Source organism: Zalophus californianus, chromosome 6 (genome assembly GCF_009762305.2).
Source record: "Zalophus californianus isolate mZalCal1 chromosome 6, mZalCal1.pri.v2, whole genome shotgun sequence".
NCBI lineage: Eukaryota > Metazoa > Chordata > Mammalia > Carnivora > Otariidae > Zalophus > Zalophus californianus.
Genome location: NC_045600.1, coordinates 72,326,609 through 72,349,660, shown reverse-complemented (window position 1 = coordinate 72,349,660; position 23,052 = coordinate 72,326,609). Strand labels below are relative to the sequence as shown.

Genomic DNA, 23,052 nt, shown 5'->3' with positions numbered 1-23,052 from the left:
TTCTAATAAGCCAGCTTTACCCTGACAGATATTCAAATATGATCAAACACACCCAGTATCTCCCTTCCTTCGGTCTACACTCACCCATATTTTCCAGCTGTTCCTTCCTGTACTGGATATGAAGTATCTTCAACAAGTTGGTATTCTCCTTTGAATATCCTGCAGTTTGTCTATAACCCTCAGAATACATGTCAAGGAGCCGGAGGTGGAAATAAATAAAGCTAGTTCAAAGTCCTCAATCCCAAATATTTCCAACCTGGAGGATGCCCCTGACCAACACCTACTTCATTTTTGCCTTGGTATCCCATGAGTTTTCTCAAAGTGCTTGGGAGTCTCTGAGCACAGGGCCTGGTCTTAGCTGGGACTGGACAATACCATGGAAGCCCAGTTTTCAGTTTCTGTTCCTCTGTCATACACATCACCAACCTCCCCCCACCCCCACCCCCTACCCTCCACCCTATCCCCCCAGAGAATGAGGTTGCCCAGCACTGAGAACAAGGCCCAGCCTCCTTCCAGGAAGAGCTGAACTTTAGGATACACCCGCTCTGTCTCTGCTCCTCCCCTTTCCCACAGAAGAGCATCTCATATGACACTGTAACACCACAGAAAAAAAGAAAATGGCAGGTTGTCCAGGCCAGTCTCTGGCCACTTCAGGGACGGAGGTCAGCTAGACTGAGATACTTTCAAATGATAAATGCCAGAAACACTTTCAAATGATAAATGCCAAAATAAAAACGAAAAAAGACTGGGTATTTGCCTAGTGTGCCAAAAAATACCGCTGGAGTAGGAACTGGGGTACTTGATTTCTTGTATGCTTCTTTGAAACTGGGTGTCTTGGCAAAGTTGTGAAAGCTCTCTAGATCTTTCTAGACTCTTTCATCTGAACACGAAGGAACTGAATATTATGATCGCTAAGGTCTCTCCCAGCCATGACACTCCAGGCTTCCTCTCCAGAGACACAAGTGATCCTTGATGACTCACATTAATGGAAAAGAACGTGATTTGAATGCAGACCAGGTGAAACTCATTTCTATGTGACTTTAGAATATATTTCATGGTGTGCAGCAAATCACAACAAATTTATCTTCCTGATGATGCTGAGTTCGGGCTAATATTAAAAATCAATTTGCTTACAACGAATGTTGCTATGGCCCACTACACAAGTGTAGGTGGTATTCCATAAGGCAGCCTGGTGCCAGCCTGAGAGCTAGGGACTCAGAGCTGGGCACGTCTGTGTTCTGGCCATGGCTGTGTCACTTCCTCACTTATCCTCTCTGAACATGAGATATCTCATCCTTAGGATGGATTCAAAAGACACTTTCTGAGCACTCACTGAGGCAGGCACTGTGCCGGCACAGACTGTAGAGATGAACCAGACAAATCCCTTCTCTCTAGGGATTCATTAGGTAGGGTCTCTACCTAATGAAAACGAGAGAAAAATAAGTTTCATGACCTCTCTTTTGCACACTTCTGTTGCAGGGAGGGAAAGAATGGGTATCTAACCCAGTCCAGTCTCCCGCTATCGTTTGGGGCTTCCCAGGGAATTCACTAGCAAAGCTGAGACCAGAGAATGAATAGGATCTAAGGAAGTGGGTTAAGAGCCAAACTGGGAAATCAAAGAAGGGAAGGGCTTTTCAGGCAAAAGCAATCACATGGCAAAGGCAAAGAGGCATGAATGAACATGGAGCTTTCAGGAAGCAAGTACTTCAGTGCAGCTGAGTTCAAGGGAGCAAGTGAAAAGTACAAGATGTAGGCCTGGTTGGTAGACAAAAGCCTGTGGTCCATATCATTTTACCTTGAAGAAAATTGGGGAACTACCAATAATTTCAAGCACGTAATTTCATATTCGAGACTCCCCCCAAGGCTTAGCATCTGTATTAAGTAGCTATTTCCGCTGTGATTATGATCTGTAACAATCCCGAATTGCTGGTGGCTTCCAACAACAAACATACATTGCTTTTGCTCAGTGTTCTGCAGTCCAGCGGGACTTGGCTTCAAGATGTGGCCCGGATTCAAGTCTTCTCTGCATGTCTTCATCCTAGGACCCGGGCTGGGGCACACTCCTCTCATCGCAGAAGAAAGAGGTTTAAAAGTATTGGTGAAAATCTATGACGGGATGTCTCTTGGAGCTCCAGCTTGGACTCACACACTCTCACTTCCACCCATGTTCAATCAGTCCAAGCACGACCAAGCCCCAAAGTCAATAGAGTGGGGTGTATACTCTGCTTGTAAGTAGGCCTTGCAAAGTCATGGGCAAAGTACCTGGGCACACACTTCCGTTGCTGGGAGGGAGTGAAGAGTTAGGAAACCACAACAGGCACGTTCTCATCAGGATTCATCACCCCAGATCTCTCTGCCACGGCCAGGGGATTGTAAAATTCACTGCCCCGGTACCATAAGTTTGCCTGGTTTAAGCTTTCGCATTACTCCAGAGTTCAGCTGCTTTTTCATCCCCAACTTTTTGTTTCCTATAACTAGTTCTATTCAAACCAGTTTCTAATGGCTGCTTGGGAAAGCTTTATACCAGCACTAGGAAGGGGTCAGTGAGTCTCACGCAGGTTAACCAGCACCTTAATTCGTGATCCAGCACAGTAACCACCCACCTCCTGCCATTTCAAACCTTAGCACCTAAAACCAGTTCTACTCAAGAGTTCAGGTTGCAGGGTGCCTGGGTGGCTCAGTTGGTTAAGCGACTGCCTTCGGCTCAGGTCATGATCCTGGAGTCCCAGGATCGAGTCCCACATCGGGCTCCCCGCTCAGCGGGGAGTCTGCTTCTCCCTCTGACCCTCTTCCCTCTCGTGCTCTCTATCTCTCATTCTCTCTCGCTCAAATAAATAAATAAAATCTTTAAAAAAAGAGAGAGAGAGTTCAGGTTGCAATTCCTTGTTCTCCTCTGGCCCTCCCCATGAGACCCACATTTCCTTGCTTTCTGTCCAAAGCCATCCCATTACATTAATACTGAGAGCATAACATTTCTTTTCTTTTTTCCTATTTGCTCTTTGGTTTTTTTTGGGGGGGGAGGGGGGCGTTGTTTGGCTTTGTTTTTTTTTTCTTCCACAAAAGAATGTTAGACTCTGTATATGGAAATGCAGTTGCTTGGAATTTATGGGACAGGAATGCAGCTGTATGGAGGGTGGGAAGGAGTTGTCATGAAGGTTATAAGTAAAACTGTGATGACTTAATCAAGCCGTGGATTTGCATAAGATCTTCTAAAGAGAGTGTGAAGATAAACCTTTTTTAAAATCTTGGTCCCTTTTGATAGCAAAAGCAGTAAAATGCACACTCTCCTTAAATGGTTATCATTTAATAATGTCACTTTGTTTTCACAGTGATAGACACAGAACTCACAGGCAAACCGGGACCAGTGTATGGAGGGCCCCAGAGGAGTGTTCGAAAAGGGAATTACTTGTCAAAAACTAGAGGTCAGATAAGAATACAAATAACAAGCATCTACTGAACTGGGCCAGAGTCGCCGTGTCTTGCTGCAAGGGCCATGCCTTATGCAAGGGTGCTCAGCTGAGGGGACCAGCAGGGCTAAAATTCAGCTCGTGCTCTGCCAGCCAAGCCAAGGCCCCGGTGCGGAGCTGCATCAGCTGAAGAAAGAGACGGCTTTTATAAAGCACACAAAGGTACCATCTGTTTGCCAAGCTTGAACCCGAGGGGGTGCCTCTGCATTTGCCCAGCACAGTTGCCTTTTCGACATCACACAAAGCACCATATGGGCTACTGGCCCTGGATTTAGCAACCAGGGAGTCAACGGAGAGGATGAAATTTTAAATTTATATGACAGCCCTTTGTAAACTGTATAACACTATTCAGGTGTAAAGTGGGGCAGGCAGAGGTGAATCAGAGGCTTAGCGGGTCACAGGAGAAATTTCACTGACCACAGACATTTTCTGCCCAACCCACAGCATGTAGAATCCACTTGAGACATACAGAAATCTAACAAACTCCTCTATGGGAAACCATCTGAGAGGACACTGGCCAGAAAGCACAGATGGGAACGGATGTGATGACTTCTGAATGACCATTCTAGTCGCAAACTCCAGGGCCGATCCGGCCAACAAGGCAGAAAAGCCTTAGACAGAAGCAACTGGGCAAGCCTCCCCTGCCCTAGCAGCCAAAGCCCTTTCAGCTTGCCAGAGCTTGACTTGGAGAAAACATCAGGCCCCAGTGGTGCTCAGAGGCCACACAGAGTGAAACCAGGGGAGGTTTGTGTAAAGCTCTGTAGCACTGTGTTTGGGGGGATACCCACAGTGCTACAAAAGCCACAGGGACCTGCACAAAAACTGCAGAGCGTTTCCCCGGGAAACCCTCAGCCCGGCTGCCAAACCTCAGGGGATGAACACTGCAGGAAGCCACCCCTCTTTGCTCAGGGACTCCAGAAGGACACCAGGAAGTTGACTGGACCCGGAGAAGTGACCCCCAGCTGCTGGCCTCTCACTCCCTCAGATGAAACTGGCGTTTCAACATGTTCCTACAGCCACATGTGGAGAGTACAAAAAGGTGCCTCTTTAGAAACTATTATTGTCCTGGTTCATGTTGATTCTATGGCAAGAGTTATATGAGCCATCTCACACGGAATTTCTGAATCCAAGTCCCTAGAGAGATTTGCCTGAGTGCTTGGCTTTGCAGTTTGGGAAGACAAATGCGACGAGAGACTGATTTGTTTTTAGGCAATCGCCAGCCATAGTTGTTCATTCTGATGCCGACTGTACCGTAAATCCCGGCACCTCATCAGGGCTTCACACCACCCCGTCACCCCTTGTTATGCCAAACGCTGTCTGTGTCTAAAGCAGTACTGGGGGATGTGAAGGCCTTGACCCTGGAACAGTCATGAATCCAAGATGCATCTTCTTGACAATGCCGGTTTTCCAAGACTGAGAGTTAGGGGTGGGTCTGGGAGTAAGAACAATCTAAAACAAGAGAAAGCAACAATTCAGAGAACATCATGAAACATACTATACTAGAAATGTTCACTGTAGGAATACATGCTCCTACCTTCTCCTCAGTCAACAGCCTCCCCAAAGCAAGCCCACCCCACCAGCAATTGATTAAATCGTCATAAACCAGTTGAATAAGCACTGAGGGCCATCTTTCTAAGAGCTGAGCCCTAAAGACCCTCCAGTCCTAAAGCTGATAAGAAGAGGAGCTCCCAAGGAGGGCTGCTGAGGTTTTTGGAATGGCCTCAGTTGCTGTGTTACAGCAAGCTCTTCTTTGGAAAAGGGACTCGCCTGACCGTGGAAGCACGTAAGTAACTCATTTGTCTGCTTTTTGATTTTAGAGGCTCCTCCATTTAAGGGGGCAGAAATATCAGGATATGTGATGGGTAGTAATAGCACCAAAATAGTGTCAAGGAGGACCGTAAGGAAGATGTGAACTATGGTCAGTCCCCTCGATAGGAGTTGGGAGGAGGTTTGTCGGTTTAAAAAAAAATAGAGTCTGGGGGCACCGGGGTGGCTCAGTCGGTGAAGCCTCTGCCTTCGGCTCAGGTCATGATCTCAAGGTCCTGAGATCGAGTCCCACATCAAGCTCCCTGCTCAGTGGAGGAGTCTGCTTCTCCCTCGCCCTCTGCCTCTGCCCTGGACTCATGCTCGCTCTCCCTCTCTCTCTCGCTCAAATAAATAAATAAAATCTCAAAAAAAAAAAAAAAAAAGAACCCAGGCTGTGAAAGAACCACACAGCTCTGAAGAAACTGAGAAAATTCTGCCTAATCTGTGGGATTCAGGTCAGGCGGTAGAGACCAGAGTCATTGGCTTAACTCCCCAAGGAGAGAACTAATCAGGAAAAGGGTCGATCTGAGTTTGTGATTCTATCAAAGTTCTCCAGATATAAATAATGCTGGCCTACTTTAGGCTGAGAGAGAGAGCTGACCATAGAGGGTAAGGCCAGAGGGTGCTCACTGGTGTTGCTACATTTTTCTTCAGAAAAAAAGGAACCAGACATCTGCTTCTAATTGTCTGAGCTGCAAATGGAAGCTAGGTTACTCGTGAGGAAGTGGGAACATTCTGGTTCCCAGTGAGACCAGATTCCAAGCAGAACAAAGTGAATGTGTAATGCTTCCAACTAAGAAATGCTTTAAAGCCTATAGGACACAGGAAGGAGCAATTCCCTAAGGACTCATGGTGTTCGTCTCCCTCACTAAGAGGATCTGGTGCCACTCACTAATTAACTGTTATAAAAGAATCAATGCTAAAGTTGCCAAAGGATTGCACTCAACACAGAAGGCATCATTTAAGTGACATTTGAATCCAACCGTGTCTTGCTTTAAAAAAAAAAAAAAAAGGCAGTCTCTGTTTGGCAGTAGCTTCCAGTTAGATAGTGGATATTAATATTAAGCCAGCAAATGTAAAAAACAAATACAAAACCACATTCCAAAGATCGTAGGGAGGTCTAAGAGTGGGGTCAGTGGACCCAAACCTGCTGAGGGGGCTACTAGACAATAGACAGCACACTCTGGCCTGGTGCTTGGCATTCAGCTTGTGTTTTCCAAGTAAAAGTAGGTTCCAGAGAGGTGCAGAGGGAGAATGTGATGGGGTGGGCTCCCCTCAGAGAATGCCTGGGTGGATGATGTGCAAGAGGCATACCACTGAAGGAGGGAAAATAAGGAGTGCAACGGGCGCCTGGGTGGCTAAGCTGGTTAAGCAGCCAACTCTTGATTTCAGCTCAGGTCATGATCTCAAGGTCCTGGAATCCAGACCCGTGTCGGGCTGTGCACTCAGCGCAGAGTCTACTTCAGGATTCTTTCTCCATCGGCCCCTCCCCCCGCTCACATGCTCTCACACTCTCTCTCACTCTCCTCTCTTTCTCTAAAAATAAATAAATAAATCTTAAAAAAAAAAACAAAAAGGGAAGGAGTGCCGGCCGGCCATTCCCAGACTGCACACACTAGGGGAAAAGTGGGGTAGGGCTTTGCCTCCAGAAAGAGCTAGAGATCCAAAGCTGTGTTAACATAGAGCAGAGAAATTCAGAGTTAAAAAAAGAAAAGAAAAAAATCATAGCAAAATTTTGAAGATTCAACTAGTTCAGGCCCTTGCCCTTACACCTCACTGGCTTTAAAATTTCTCACTAAAATAATAATTTATCCACATTCCCTGTGAAGTTAGTGACTGATTTCCCTAGTCTCCATTTGTTAGCTTTGTGCCCACAAACCCACAGCCCCAAACCCATCAACCTTTTAGCCGTCGGGATAGAGAAAACCAGGGGATGCCACTTAAATTCATAAAACAGAACCAGAGAACAGGACAAAAGAGCATGGAATAAAGATCCACAATGTAAATGTGTGCTACTGACCATGACAATGATAGGAGCTTAGAAAAGAAGCACGGGCATCAGGAGCATCTTCATGAAAGTGGATCGTGAGATACACTTAGAATAATATATATTATTATATGTCATCACTATATCAACTACCACTTTCTGGGTGTCTACTGTGTATCAGGCCACTGGATGAGGCACTTTATTAATGAATGTCATTTTATGCACTTCTCACAATGACCATGTGGAACTATGACCTGTCTGTCTACAGATGGAGGGCGGGTTCTCCAAGACCACAGAGCTTAGCAAAGTCAAAATGTGTATCATCTGTCTGATTCCAGCATCTGTGCACTCAAGAACTTTCCTTTTCTGTGGAGACTGCAGTTTGATTGAGGCACACGTGGAGGCCTTTCTTGCAATGGCCCAGCCTCCCCCTCCTCCTCTATTGGGCTCCTTTCCAGGCTGCCGGCAGAGTCTGAAGCCACCGTTAGGCTGTTTCCCTTCCAACCACCATCTCCACCATAGTCCTTCACCAAGGAAGCGCTCCTCTCACCGCCATACCAAAACCAGTTACCCAAAGAGTAACCTAGCTTCCATTTGCAGCTCAAACAACTAGATTTCAGTTACCCAAAGAGGTGTTCTCCGGGCAAGGCCCATTCCTCACACTACACCCCTGGACTCGAGGGTCGCGATACTCAGAAAGATCTAAATAATGCTCAGATGATCATCCTGAGAAAAAGGAGTCCAGAAAATCCCAGGATCATCAATGTGTTTCTAAAATTCCAAGAGATAACCTTTTCATTCCTGTCTTTGGCATTCCCTCTCACTCACGATGAGCATCTCCCAGAACAGAGTGTTTTGTTTTGTTTTGTTTTAATTTGAGTGTAGCCAACACACAATGTTACATTAGTTTCAGGTGTACAACATAGTGATTCAACAAGTTTATACGTCATGCTATGCTCACCACAAGCGTAGCTACCATCTGTTCCTATACAACACTATTAAAATACCAATGACTATATTCCCTCTACTGTGCCTTTATCCTATGCTAGCGCTTATTCATTCTGTAACTGGAAGCCTGTAACTGGAAGCCTGTATCTCCTGCTCCCCTTCCCCCATGTTGCCCCTCCCCCACCCCTCCCCTCTGGCAACCACCAGTTTCAGAGTGGAGCCTGTGCCCTACAGGGCCTTTGGCCCAGTACTATCTTCTCCCCTATTTTAATCCCCTCCCCAGGGATTCACAAAGCTCTCTCCCTCTCCTTCTCCAGGTCTTTACTCAATGTGACTTCTAGTGACACCTTCTCCAATCACCCTCTATAGTCCCCTTACCCCTGCTTTATTTCTATGCCCTCATCTCCAACCGAAACTTTCGGATGCTCATTGATCATCTGTCTCTTTTACTCCGTAAGGGCAAAGACTTTGAGTTGTTCCTCACTGTATCCACAAATACAATGAAGGCACTAAATACATGTCTGTTGAATGAATGAATGAATGCGTGAAAGGATAATCAGTTGTGGCGTAAGGCAAAGGGAAACAGAAATAAAAGCCAACTGGGAACCTGCAGAGGCAAAGCCAAGTCCTAACTCCCCAACTTGTGACAAGTCCCCGTCCCTGTCTGCTGGGCACTCTTCTCACTGCTGAGTGATCAGCATGAACAAAGCAGACAAAAATTGATGCCTTATTGGAGCTTTCACTCTAATGGCAAAAGACAGATAGTAATCCAAATAAATAAATAAAATACATAGTATTTTAGGTGGTAATAAGCCCCGTGAAGGAAAATAAAGCAGGAAAGGGAATGCAGAAGACGAGAGGAGGGAGCAGTGTGCAGTTTTTAACAGAGGAGTCACACAGAAGGCCTCACTGGAAAGGTGACATTTGAGCAAAGACCTGAGGGGGTGACCGAGTGAGCCATGCGCAGATATCTGGAGGAAGAGCACCTCCAGGCCGGGGGAAGGCAATGCTGCCTGGAGCGTGTGAAGGAGAGTGAGGAGGCCCGTGTGGCTGGAGGAAAGCGGAAGTGATGGGAAGAGAATTTGAAAAAGAGGTCAGGTTGGTAATAGGCCTGGGGACGAGGCAGCTCATGGGCCACCATAAGGACTCCAGTGTGGGGACTGGAAAGGGAAGACTGGAGAAGGGAATGGAGGTCACACCTGACCCCAAGAAAAAACCAGGGGAGACAGAAACATGGATTCCTGGCCTCACCCACAGCCCTAAGAAGTGAGCACTCTCCTCTTAAATTCCAAAGAAATAGGATCCTATTTTCTCTTAGTGACCTTTCCTTACCATCCTACCCCTGGGAAGCTCTGTGCTTAGGGAAATTACACCCCTTGCTTCAAGTAAAATGTGTTTTCTCTGAGTCTAACATTAACGAACATTCCAATCATTCCACCAAGGCTTTCTAGTTTACAGAGTGCTTTATATACACACTATCATTTCATCTTAGGAACCCCCAATACAGAAGATACTACCCTCATTTTATAAAAGAGGCAAACGAGGCTTCCTGAAATTGGCTAAGATTATATACTCAGTGAGGAACAGAGTCCAGTTAGATTTCAGGTCTTCTGACATCTTTCTACTTCACCAGAACTGAGACTCACTTTCCATTTTAGTGATTCTCAAAGTATCATCTTCAGTCCTTTATGGGCTGTAATGGATCAGAAAACGTATATTCTCTCCCTGGTTTTTATAAGTGACACGGGCAATCTTATAGACTCTGATTTTTGCATATGACAGAGGCTAATTTAACTGTCACTTTTAAGTGTGAGTAGATCATGAAAGCTTGCTACAATGTGATATTCATGAATATGTTATTTAAATGCACTGAAGATTCTAATTCTATTTTATACTAAGAAGTCTAGCTGTTGCACAATGCTTGACAATGATGCAAAGCTCTGACTGGATATGAAATGGAATTCCCCTAAAATGAGGAATGAGTGAGGTACATAACTCACTAGATCTTTGCCCTACTTAAGCGTAACCCAAAGGCTGAGAACCGCTACTCTATGACCAACGTTCCACCTTTCTTCTCTCCTGCTCATATTAAGAAACTCTTTTCCAGTCTCTCTCATTCAGAGCACAAATTCAGACTGTAACAAGTCAAAGGTTCAGATTTCTTTTTTTTTTAGATTTTATTTATTTATTGACAGAGAGAGACACAGCGAGAGAGGGAACACAAGCAGGGGGAGTGGGAGAGGGATAAGCAGGCCTCCCAAAGAGCAGGGAGCCCAATGTGGGGCTCGATCCCAGGACCCCGGGATCATGACCTAAGCCGAAGGCAGATGCTTAACAACTGAGCCACCCGGGCGCCCCCAAGGTTCAGATTTCTATTTGACACAAGAATCACCTCCTGCTTTGGTCCTGAAGGATAGCCCCCAAGACTGAAGAACAAAGAGGTTAGTCCAGCTGAGACACAAATACCATCCAATATCTATCACATGACTTGGCAACTGGTGCCAAGGTTGCCAGAAAAAGAAAGCAAGGCAGTTTTTAGATGAGGTCTAACAGCTGTGCATTCTCCAGCACAACTGATCCACTGATCTTTGGCAAAGGAATCTATCTGGAGGTGGAACCACGTAAGTGACTCATTTTTCCTTCTTATGACCACTATTTTTAGCAATTATCTTTGTTAAATATTTTCCAAAGTCACCAGCTTGGGAAACACTTGAAAAGATCTAGCCAGCATGTAATTTAACAAGGGATGGTTTGAGGAACAGGGACTGAGTCTCTGATAAGGTCCAGAATGAGGTATGTGCTGCAGTGGTCCTCTTGACCCACTATCTTTCCTGGAGAATATGTGTTGTCTTCCCTCCACCTGACTAACTTTAGATAACCAACATACCACCTGTGCATTCACCATTTACAGATCCAGGTCATAACCAGACCTGTACTAAATACATCTAGTAAATGAGAGGTGTGATGATGAGCATGTCAGACCAAGATTTCAAAGACCAAGCTCCAGTCCTTATCTTTGACTGACTAGCTCTCTGACTTGACTTCACTGAACTTTAGTTTCCCTCTAGGTAAGCCAAGTGATTTCTAAGGTGTCTTCCAGCTTTAGCACACGATGATTCTGATTATCATCCAGACCAATTCTTAGGGAAGATTTAGTAGGAAACCAAGGAAGTCCAATGCTGTGAGTGTCTTATGACCCAGTAAGAATTCTGTGATTTGATTTTTTTTTAAGGTTTTATTACTTATTTGAGAGACAGACAGAGAGAGAGAGAGAGCACGCGCGTGCGCTCGCTCAAGTAGGGGTAGGGGCAAAAGGAGAAGCAGGCTCCCCACTGAGCAGGGATCAGTGGGATCTGAGACCTGGGATCATGACCTGAGCTGAAGGCAGATGCTTAACCAACTGAGCCACCCAGGCGCACCTCTGTGATTTGATTTTTTTAAAGGTACTGGAAAAGGAGTCCAAACTGTCCCTATGCGTCCATTAATTAATACTGTGTCATCACAAAGGTTTTGACAAGTGACTGTTGAGGCTCCTTCCAGTCCTATCATCTATTACTCTGGTTCAATGCATGGAAACTAGAGTCTGGAGACCTGGGAGTAAGGCCCAGCACAGCCACTCACTATCTTAACCATACTTAGCTTCAGGGATTTCATCCGTAAGAAGGATCTAATCATCTCACCTCATGGAGTTTGTTACAGTAATGTTTGCTGAGATAGTATAAACACAAGACATTTGTAAGTAGCAAAGTACTTATACAAATGGTAGGCATCTATGATTATTATGACCCTTTGGGTAGGTTCCAATCTTTTGCATCAGTGGCTCTTGCTCCAACCATCATGTTCTTCCACCTCTAACTGAGGCATAGTCCTTTATGATTGACTTGAACCTCATAGTTATGTTTCCACTAATAGTAGCCATTTGTCAATTCTGGGCAAAGCCAAAATGATCCCTTTCTTTCTGTGAAAATGTGACCCTGAAGCAAGATCGGGGGGTAAGTGATGGCAGGTTGAGGAGGTAAAAGCAGAAAACCCAGGGACTTTCCTAAATGCCAACGCTCAGAAGATAACACATATCAAACAAGCTGCCAAAATATAATGCTTAGATCTCAGACACCGTTGCAGAGTTTTATGTCTCCAGCTACACTCATTCTGCTCCACCCACCCCTTCCACACAGATGGACCGCACAGAGGGCAAATAGGTAGCGAGGTTTTTTGTAATGATGCCTGAGGTGGTGTAATGAAGCACAACTTGTCTTTGGAAGAGGGACTCAACTCATCGTGGAACCATGTTCCACGTTACTTATGCATGTTACTTCAGGGCATATATTCCTTTGGACTTGTTGTAGCCTAGTCCTGAATGAATAGAGCTTCTTGGGAAGTCAGGAGGTTCCAAACTGGAAACCCATTGTTTTGTTGTTGCAGAGAGTCAAGGTAAAATCCGAGGACAAATTCATTAGGTTTCCCTTAGGAAAATAGTCTGTGTATGCATAGAAACCCTGTTCTGAAGATTTGTAGCGACAAGCCTTCTACAACGGCCCAAATAAAGCCCTTAGTCAGCCTTTTGTTCCCTTCCTCAGTCAGGCATTGGGACCAGGGAAAAGGCAAGCTCTAGGTGAGGAGAGTCTTCCACTGTTTATGAAGACAGAGAGTCATGGCCATGGTGTAAGAAGAGGGACGGTTAAAAAGAAGAAAAATATTATTAAAGAAGGAGTTAGATCAAGATAGTCTTCTCTCCCTCAGATGACAAAAGCCAATCTTCCCTTGTGTCTTTTTGCTGAGAACTTGCTATAAGTCATTGTGCCTGGCTCAGACTAAATGATCCCCAAGGCCCCCTCCTAGTCTGGGTCGGCCAAAAGCAGTTAATGTGCTCACCTCTTCTGTTAGCCCTGAATCCGAAAACCCTACTCTGGATGTAGGGTTAAGGAACCTGTAGAATCCAATGTAGAATCACAGCCACCAACTTCAGGACAATAGAGAAGTAATGGTGCTCTCCTAGGGATATCGTCCACTGGTAATCTGTTCCAGGGCTTGGAAATCCAGGGTTGATGTTGCACAGCTGCCAATAGTCAGTCACTGGGACGAGTCCAGAGAACAGTAATCTTTCAGAAGCTTTTCAAAATGCAGACATTACCCTTACATGGTTAAATTTTATTTCAGAGGAAATAAAGAAATGGGGAAATGTACATGAATGCAAGGTCGACAGTCCTGAAACCAGCTGGTAGTGTCAACATGGTGTCTGCCTCTCAGAAGGAAACATAACCTTATAGGGGTTCTTGATTGCCTGTTGCTTCCAGGGAAATAGTGGTATTTGGTGAGTTGTCTCTGAGAGGGGAGAGACTAGAAAGAAGGAGGGAAACAATCGTGTCGTAGCTGATTGCAGTCTGATCGATGTTGGGCAAATTGCATCTGAGCACAAAGTATTGTGTTTCATTTCCCTTTAAATCATTTCCACTTGAAATTCAGAATTATCTGCAGTGTTAGAATCAAATCTCTGAGGCTATGCCTTTGGGAGCCTTAGAGAAGAAGGAAAGAGATGAAAGTGATGCTTAGCCCAGCTGCTGGGACACTGACCCGTGCTCTCCAGTGATACTCCACTTACGTCTTTAGTTTTCTCTCCATGATGGAGTGTAATATGAATATGTGAAGCTCAGGTAGGGAAAGTGAGAATTTCAAGTCAAGCCTTCAATCCTTAAAGTTTTGACAGCAAATAATGGCCCTATACAACCGTCATTCCCTTTGGCTCTAGCCTTAGACTCTTGATTTCTGGCGATGAGACAGAGTAATCCATATGGTCTTTAAATTCTATTGCACATGATTACTATATCCTCCTGAAGCTTGTATCTGGATCCCGAGACAGGAGAAATTATAAAACGAAAATAAACAGTTCAAAGCAAGCACCAGCTTCTCTGACCCGCATCCGTGACCCACGGCACCATTGGGCTCCCCGTCGGCTGCCAACTTCTTGTTCAACCCTCAGATCCTTAGAAAGCCTCTCCCTGGGCTCAGGGAATTAGGAGACAGATTCCTTATTATTGTGAGACTCGGTCTGAGCGATGGGGAAGAAATTACATTTCCAATCAAAAAAGCAGAATTTGTGACCCAAGAGAAGGAACCAGAATATGAGAACAAGACCTGTGTCTAAACCTTCTTCAGCCTGACACTCATTATAAGAAATGTCGCCAGTCAGTGCCCCATCCCTGTTCCCAAGCTATCGTGTTCTTCTTGGAGAGGCCTCCCAATGAACAGGGAATTAAATTTTCCATCTTGAAGGCAGCTACCAGTCACCTGTCACCTTCCTCTCTCCCTCTATGTCAGCCCTGTTCCCTATCCTAGTGCCTCCTGGCTGGGATTTTGTGCTCACAACCTCATCCAGCAAACTATTATTAGCTTCAAAGGGAACTGAGACTCTGTGCCCCTTGATCTCATCAAGGGCAGCTTTGTAGCGCTCTGAGTTGTGGGGTCTCCAGGCTGGGACCCAGGCAGAGGAGGCAGGGCACAGATGTTCTAGCGCAGGCCCCAGGGCCAGCCCCAGGCCGGTTACTTGTGAGGCAGTGTTGCGATGTGCTCCTGGGATACTCGACAGATGTTTTTTGGAGCTGGCACCAGACTCGTCGTGGAGCCACGTGAGTTGACTTTTTTCCCTTATATTTCTAAGGATAAACTGAGTCCTGGGCCTGGGGCTGCCATACAGTTTGCATTACTTGGGAAAGGAGAACTAGATAGAGCAGCCCAGATGTGGGGGTAGGCCCCAGAAAAGTCACCAGGCTGAGTCACTGAAGTAGCTCTGTAACTAGTTTTGTTTTTTAAAAAGTGTATATTAAAACTATAGCCCTGGGGCATCTGGGTGGCTCGGACAGTCAAACATCCAACTCTTAATCTCAGCTCAGTTCTTGATCTCAGGGTCGTGAGTTCAAGCCCTGCTTTGGGTTCCACACCGGGTGTGGAGCCTACTTTAAAAAAAAAGGCGGGGGGAAACTATAGCCCCCACTTATTTCTGAAATCTTCAGGGCAGCCAAGAAAACCAGAAAAATTATAGTAATTGTCAGAGCATATGAGCAGGGTCAGGGATATGCAGGGATGCTTTGGCCCAAAATCTCCAGAAGACTGTTTCATTCTTACCCATCTCTTTGGCTAGGCTGACTAGTGTACATGCCTCATTGCAACCTGCAAACAAATGTCCTGTAGTTTGGATTCAAAGGAGAGGGGTGGTTAACCAGGTCGGAGTAATCAGGTAGAGCAAACTTGTATTTCAGTGTTCAAGTTAAATCTCCTATTGTCCGAGAGCCTTGAAATTGTGACATTTGTTACAGATGGTACAGTTCTTAGGGAGCCAGTAGGACTCTCTATGTGAATCTAAAACATAGATGATTTCCACGTGTATAACTTAAGAAAGACTGTTCAGGAAAGGTATATACTTCTGGTATTGCTGACCAGCGCATAACCTTAGCATTGGATCAGTACCCATAAAAAGAGAAAGTCTGAAAAAAAAACAGCAATTGTTCAAACAAATAGCCCTCTGGAACCCACGTTGAAATGTAATTATATTGGTGGGCCAAGAAGAAAGACTGGAAATTTGCAAAAAATAAACAATTAAATCTTTAAATTTTGTACTACAATAGTGCAAATTTTACCCAACTTCAAATCTGGTTTAAGTTAAATATAAAATAGATATGGCAATGATATAAAATGCATTCTGGTTTTTTTTTTTTAAGGTTCAATTCAGTCAGATAACCTTTTCTTTGGTTACCATGATACCAAAGAATGGATTAGATAAAACACTTTAGTTTCAAACAACTGTTTTCAATAGATAGGTATTCAATGAGAAAGAGGGTCTGCGAAAAACATTTTACCGAATGAACGCATTATGAGTTATCTGAAATGCTAACAGATTAAGAGCTCAGTCTCACAAGTGTATTACCTTCTGCAGACATTTATCTTGTCAGCTATATTACATTGTTCAAATTATTCAAACCAGGTCTCTAGCCCAGAGTGAACATTGACAACTGCCTTAAAATCCTAAGCAAGCCTTAATTATCCAAGTAAATCAGACTAGGATTGGGTCAAACTCTTAGGTAACCAAGGAGATAGGATTATTTTGTTTTGTTTTGTTGTTTATTTTTTAATGGGCTAGTTTCCTTTCGCTGTACCACATAACTCTCTTGAAAATCAACCAGAATACATGAGACCAAGGTCAGTAGAGTGAGCAAGAAATGTCACAAGTCTGAAGGCAGGGGAAAGAGCAGAACGTGTGGTTTTTCAAGCCGTTACTGCGAGAGTTATCAGTGTCTGTTATCAGTGGCTTTGCTGGAAAGCAAAACAAAGAAGGTTTTCTCACATAGGTTGAAAGTAGGTTCTAGGAGAGCCCCCTGAAAAAATCCCCAGCCACCCTCTTGTCTCGAGCTAAAGCCTAAAGTGGAAGGAACCAGGTTCTTAGGAAGGAGTGCCTTGCCCTGAGTGCCTGAAACAGAATCCAGTCTTTCAGCTGAGCTTCCGGGCAGAGAATGAAGTGGAGAATCGATGCTAGTGATGAGGGGCTTTCTCGGAACAGCTGATTCCCTAGGAAAGCCATGATTGGCCATGGTCCACTTACAAAATGGTGATCAGCAGGAACTTCCAGACAGGCAAACACTCTGTCTCAACCAGACACAACGAATTAATTTGGTTATAGCTCGACTGCCATGAGCTTCACAGCAAAGCCCAGATCCAAAGTCAGGACAGAACATTAGAAAAATCATTGCATTTACTCCCTCATTACCAAGACTTTTTATTTAGCATTACCTTATGTCTTGATTGTAGATCATAGTAAACAAGAGTACACTGGAATGCAAAATATTCTTAATTTGATATCACAAGTTTTAAAACTCACCTAAGTTTTTTTTGTTTTGTTTTGTTTTGATTTGATTTGATTTGATTTGTTTTGTTTGAGAGAGAGAGAGTGCGAGCGGTAGAGGGGAAGGGGGGCAAGATGGAGAGGGAAAGAATTTTAAGCAGACTCTGTACTAAGTGTGGAGCCTGAGGCAGGGCTCAATCTCACCACCACAAGATCATGACCTGGGCTGAAATCAAGAGTCGGTCGCTTAACGGACTGAGCCACTCAGGGGCCCCAAAACTCACTGAAGTTTTAAATATAAGAGCTATATTCACACAAGAAATTAATATGGAAAATCAGCAGTTAAGCTTGTGATTGGAAATAAATCCAGAGCACCATCAGAGATTGGTTGTCTCTCCTGATTTCAGGCATTTTCGCCTCCCCCCGCCCCGCTTTTTTAACAGTTATTTGAAGATCGGGGCTCCTGGGTGGCTCAATCGGTTAAGCATCTGCCTTCAGCTCAGGTCAGGATCTCGGGGGTCCTGGGATCAAGTCCTGCATCAGGCTCCCTGCCCAATGGGGAGTCTGCTTCTCCTGCCCCTCCCCCTCTCATGTGCTTGCACAACAAGTAAATCGGGCTCTCTCTCTCTCTCTCTCTCTCTCAAATAAATAAATAAAATTTTTTTTCAAAAACCCAGTTATTTAAAGATAGACTAAGAATTCAAGTCTCCATTGCCAAAATTTATCATAATTCAGAAACTTGAATAAGTCATGATGGGAAAGAATCATTACTGCCTCCCTCAAAGCTTTAAAACTTCCAGTTTCAAGGAAAGAAGAAGATGCAGGTACAGAGTGGCAGGTAGATGGTAGAGCTCAGGGTGAAGCATGAATGCAGAGGAAGCCAGGGGGAGATCCAATTCTTGAAACCAACATTCCATAGCTTCACTTAGAATTAAACAAGATCTGGGTTTAAACTGGTTTTATGTCTATAAGGACTTCCTGGGAATGATAGTTGTTATTTCTGATTAAAGACTCAAAAGAAACTGCAGGAGAGTCCCTTACAAAAGAATAAGTATTCACCTAAAGGCAGAGAGATGTACCCCTTAACTTCAGTGGTTATCCTTTCTAGTCTGTAAAATGGGGATGACCCCAACACTACCATCCTCAGAGTATTTGAACCACTCATGTAGTCCTTCTCAGATCTGATTTTTTGATTGACACAATGCCAAGAACAAGCACCCACCCTGCTCTCACTCCAAAGGCTGATGCATTTAAAATAAACCAACTGATAAAGCTACTCAGCCTGACTGTGGTTGTCCAGAGGATTGATTAATAAAATATAGATAATTGAAACTTAGACGATCTAGAAACTTATTTGTAGTTGTTCTTTTCCATCCCTGCTTCAGCCACGTCACTTAGCAGCTCCTAACTAGAATCCAAACAGACTGCCTTTCATTTCTACTTCCCTTGGCCACCCCTTCATGGGGGTGCTAAGAAGCCCAGGTCACACACAGGATGCAGGAAAGTCTGGATTATAACATTTGGCCCAACAGAATTGAGGTAACCACCACTGTTTAATTCCCACACTTGTAGATAATCATCTTTCAAAATAAATTGATTTTATTTACAGGAAGCCAGCCTCCTGTCAAACCATCCGTTTTCACCATGAAAAATGGGTCGACTGTTGCTTGTCTGGTGAAGGATTTCTACCCTAAGAATATAAACATAAATCTTGAATCATCCAAGAAACTAGAAGAATTTGAGCCTGCTATCGTCATCTCTCCCAGTGGGAAATACAGTGCTGTCAAGCTTGGTCGGTATGGAGATTCAAATTCAGTGACCTGTTCAGTCCAACACAACAATGAAATCGTGCGCTCCACTGATTTTGAATCGAAGAAAAAATCTTCAGGTAGATCATATCTAGCTTCAAGGGGCTGGAATTGTAGGGAAGAAGAGTTGAGGGAAAGGGAAGTTGGAGATGTAAACTCTTGACAGATCACTCTTAATACAGTATCATGCTGGAAACAAGACTGAGGCCCAACTATGGCCCACCATTGATTTGGAATTGAACACTGCATCCCTGGGCTGGAATCTGAGATAAAGCCCATCTTATTTCATTCCCCCCCCCCCCCCCCCCGCATCTCTTCTTCACCAACCACTGTCTTCTTCATATTAATGATTGTCCTACTACTAGACTTTGGGTTAAAAATTCATGTGCAGTCTAATCCAGTGTGAATGCCAAACAAAGGGCAGCCCGGCCTATCATAGGATTGAGAACCCTAGTTCTTCCTACAAATTAGAGGCATACCTGAATGTGGCCCTCAGAGTATAACCAAAAAAAAATCCAGAATGGGAAGAAGGTTGGCTATGTGAATAGCTGTCTGACCTTAACCAAGTCATACCCCTGGTCCTCAGTTTACTTACTTAGAGTCTCCTCCACTTTTAAAACCTGAAATCCTTTGAGCCTCTTGGTTGCCAGTGAATCCCTGACCACTGCTGTTTGTTCTAGGTACCGTAAAACCAACAGAACCTGAAAACATGGAGCAAACTTCAGAGAGCCTCTATGGGCCCAAAGGTTAGTTGAAACCAAGGGTCGACTTCAGAACTGAGGGTTAAAGCAAACTCTGTCATTCTCAGAGGGGGCCAAAAGTCTCCAGCTTTCAAAAGAGAGCAAAAACCATACCTGAGCCCAGTTGGTTCCCTCTGAGTCTCTCAGCAAAGCTTGCCTGGCTGCAAGCAAGGGTGTCCAAAGCTTGCCTGGCTGGGAGTGAGCAGCAGCCTGGGGTCCCGGAGGGCTGTCTGGCAGCGAGCTGGGCTTGCGGACCAGGCACAATGCTGGTGATTTGGAGGAAGCTGGTTGTCAGTGTTGTGGGCCCAGTTTCTGGAAGGAAACTTAGTCCCCTGCTAAAGCCACCATCTTTACTCTTGTTCGACCACAGTTCATCACAGCTCACAGTTCACAGCGCGGAAGGTGAACATGCTGTCCCTCACAGTGCTGGGGCTCCGAATGGTGTTTGCCAAGAGTCTGGCCGTCAATTTTCTCTTGACTGCCAAGTTATTTTTCTTTTAAGGTAAGAATTAGCTGCTTCTTATTCCTAGCCCCCATGCAAACTATGCTACACAGGGAGAAAGGGAGTTTAGGAATGTAAGAAGCCAAGAAGGCTTGGGAAGGGAAAAACACACAGAGACATAATATGATTTAATAAGGTGGGCCACTTCAGGTACTCTGCATAACACCCCATCTCCTGTTATCCTCTTACTTCAAGCCAGACTCAAAATGCATTATGTAGTACAATGTAATACCAGCCAATAATCCCCATCTCCAACACAGGAGCTAAAAAAAATTGTGGCGCTAAGTAAGGAGAAATAGTTTTCTTTATTTACTATTTTGTTTATCTGGCCAAGGGGCCATGGGTTATTTGCAAGGCCATCAGTAAAGCTTTACCCAAAGAATTTCCAGAACCTGCCTTAGCCTAGACAAAAGGGATGCCAGCTCCCATTCCTTTATCACAGGACTCCAATGTGTAGACCAGCCCAACTTTGGGATGAAGCTACACCCCCATTTGCAGTGACCTACCCACTGCTAGCTCCTCAAGATGCATACAAAGTTGCAGCTGAGACATTATTTGCCTGCTACTTGCATTCCCTCTTCAGGTAATCTCAGACACAAAGTTCAAACTGGGACCTACGTTTGCCTACAAAGCCCCTTCTCCAGTACAACTCATCAGTCCCAACTCCTAATCTGGGGACAACTCTGGATTTCGAGTGTGGGACTGATCCAGCCTAGCCTGAAAACATGTCCAGTCAATTCCAAATGGGTGACTGGTTTCCAGGAGTCCCAAGGACACAGGCAGTGTGGTATCTAAAAAGAGCCCTACACTAGGAGTCAAAAGATGTGGGTTTTCACCCTGACCTTGTCATTAACACTAGGCTACCCTAGCCTGGTTGCTCTATCTCTTTGGGCCTGAGTTTTTGCATCCATAAAACAAAGGAGCTATGACTAAGGACAGCAAATGGGTTGCATGGCTTACCCCAACATTGATAAGCTAATACTGACTAGCTGAATATGGCCATGTGCAGAAGGGACACAGGCCACAATAGATAAGTGACATCTGCAATGATAACAGCATGGCAAGTGCTGGCCAGCCCCAGATGACACGAGGACCATGATTCCTCCCAGCACTGATGGTCTGTGATCTATGACGCTCTGACAACTGTCCTTCACTTGCAGGCTGACCGGCATGAGAAGGCTCCATTATGAGACTCTCACGTTATGTCTTCACAAAAGCCTACAGAGAAGCTGTCTCCTAGGCTTCTGCCTACTCGGTGATTCAAGCTGACCTATCCCAGCCTTGCTTAAACGGCTGCTACCCAAACCAGTTTTCCTTCAAAGGCAACAAACCCAGCTCATTTTCCAGCCTGGTGGAAAGACAAAAGTCCTGGGGACTTTTTGACCACCTGGGGACTTTTTGACCATTATGGTCCTAACTGCTCTTTTTGCTGCTTTATAAAGAGATATAGGACTCATTTTCTTTTTCATTTCCACAACTGATACACTTTGAAAAAGGTGTTTTGTTCCTTTGACTTTCTTTGCCTTCAGAAGTAGAAAGTGGGAGCCAAAAGATTCCCAGCTCCATGGTCCCCTAGGAAAATAGACCCTGGGGGACAGAGAGCAGAGGGCCTTACCTAACATGGATGGCTCTGCTCAGCCCAGCCCTAGGTTTGCCTTGAGCTGGCATATTCTCGGCCGCAAAAGCACTTTCTGCTTTTCCTAGTACTTTACAAACAAAATTACATTTGACTCCTCATGCAGCCAGTGGGGTTTCTAAAACCTCATCCAGATATTCTCCAAGCTATCAACAAGGATCAGAGTAAAATACAGAGAAAATACACTTCTTTCTATTAGTGAATTTAACAAACATGAATCGACCCCCTCTAAGTTCCAGGTACTGTGCCGGGGGTGCAAAGATGAGTAAGACGTGGGCCTGCTCTCAAGCCACAAACTGTGCAAATGTTTCTGGAGGGAGGGAAGAGGAACAGGAGCCCTCGGATTTTGGCTGTAAAAAGATTATCTTTTTGCCTGCCAATCTGGGCACGGGGAATTTGAGGTCAGGGGATGATGATTCTTGCCTGCCCCGTGTTGTTGATGGTTTTCTGCCCTTCCCAGTGCTGTTCTCTGTTGCATTTATTAAAGTGCATTGAGTGTTCCTTGCCTCTAGCTTTACTCATAACACATCACCGCAGGGGTAAAGTGGGTGCTGTGAACCTCTGTTAGGCAGACAGAAGCCAAACTGAGCCTGCAGGTCATGCTGCGGCTTCCTGAGCCCCAAGCCATCAGGGTCCCGCCTTGGGGATCCTAGCCTGGGTTTCCTGCTGTGGCTGCTATTTCGCAGCAATGACCCCTCTGTGGCTGATGAGCTCTGCTACTCCCATCTCAGCAAGGCTATAGCTTCTTCCAAGTGCACCCGCTCAGGTAGCAGAGCCCCTGCGCCCTAGGAGTGTGGTTTCCTCGGCACCGAGGGCGCTACGTAGGGTGTCAAGTGTGGTTTTATGAGGCCACAAGGGAAAGAGCAACCCTCACTAACTCCCCCTGCCAGAGCCATCTGCAGACTACCATGTTATGTCTTCACAGCCCAAAGCAAAGACTCAGCAGCACTCTGAGTCAGTGGGTTTAGGACCATCCAGGTGGATAAGCCGGTCCAGCCAGGGAAAAACCATTAAAAAGACTCCGCACAACTGCACCTCGTATGTGTAAAGAACACCTCTTTCCAAAACATTCCCATCTGTTACCTTGGGCAACATCAGCATGTTTCTGTGAGTGGCTAAGAACAAAAAGATCACATCCTGATTTTTCAGATGGAAAAAATAGGCCCCCCGGAAAAGGTAATATACCTTGTCCAAAGTCATTCAGTGAGACAAGGGCAGGACGGTGAACAGAACCACATTATCAAGGGCGGCAGCCCAAAGTTGCTTCTACAAAAGCATACTGCGCCCCCAAGACAAGGACAAGGTGTTGATTTGATTTCAGCCGGACT

The 23,052-nt window shown here is 45.1% G+C and overlaps 2 gene segments (V, D, J or C); both read left to right on the top strand.

Moving 5' to 3' along the window:
- LOC113908989 overlaps nt 1-22,224 on the top strand; it is a 177,535-nt gene extending 155,311 nt beyond the window's left edge. The window contains 5 exon segments of the C gene segment in view: nt 12,452-12,496; nt 18,648-18,926; nt 19,527-19,592; nt 19,957-20,088; nt 21,249-22,224. Of these exon segments, the coding sequence occupies nt 12,452-12,496; nt 18,648-18,926; nt 19,527-19,592; nt 19,957-20,087 (521 nt within the window).
- The window catches only part of LOC113908991, a 394,892-nt gene that overhangs the window by 288,239 nt on the left and 83,601 nt on the right, over nt 1-23,052 (top strand).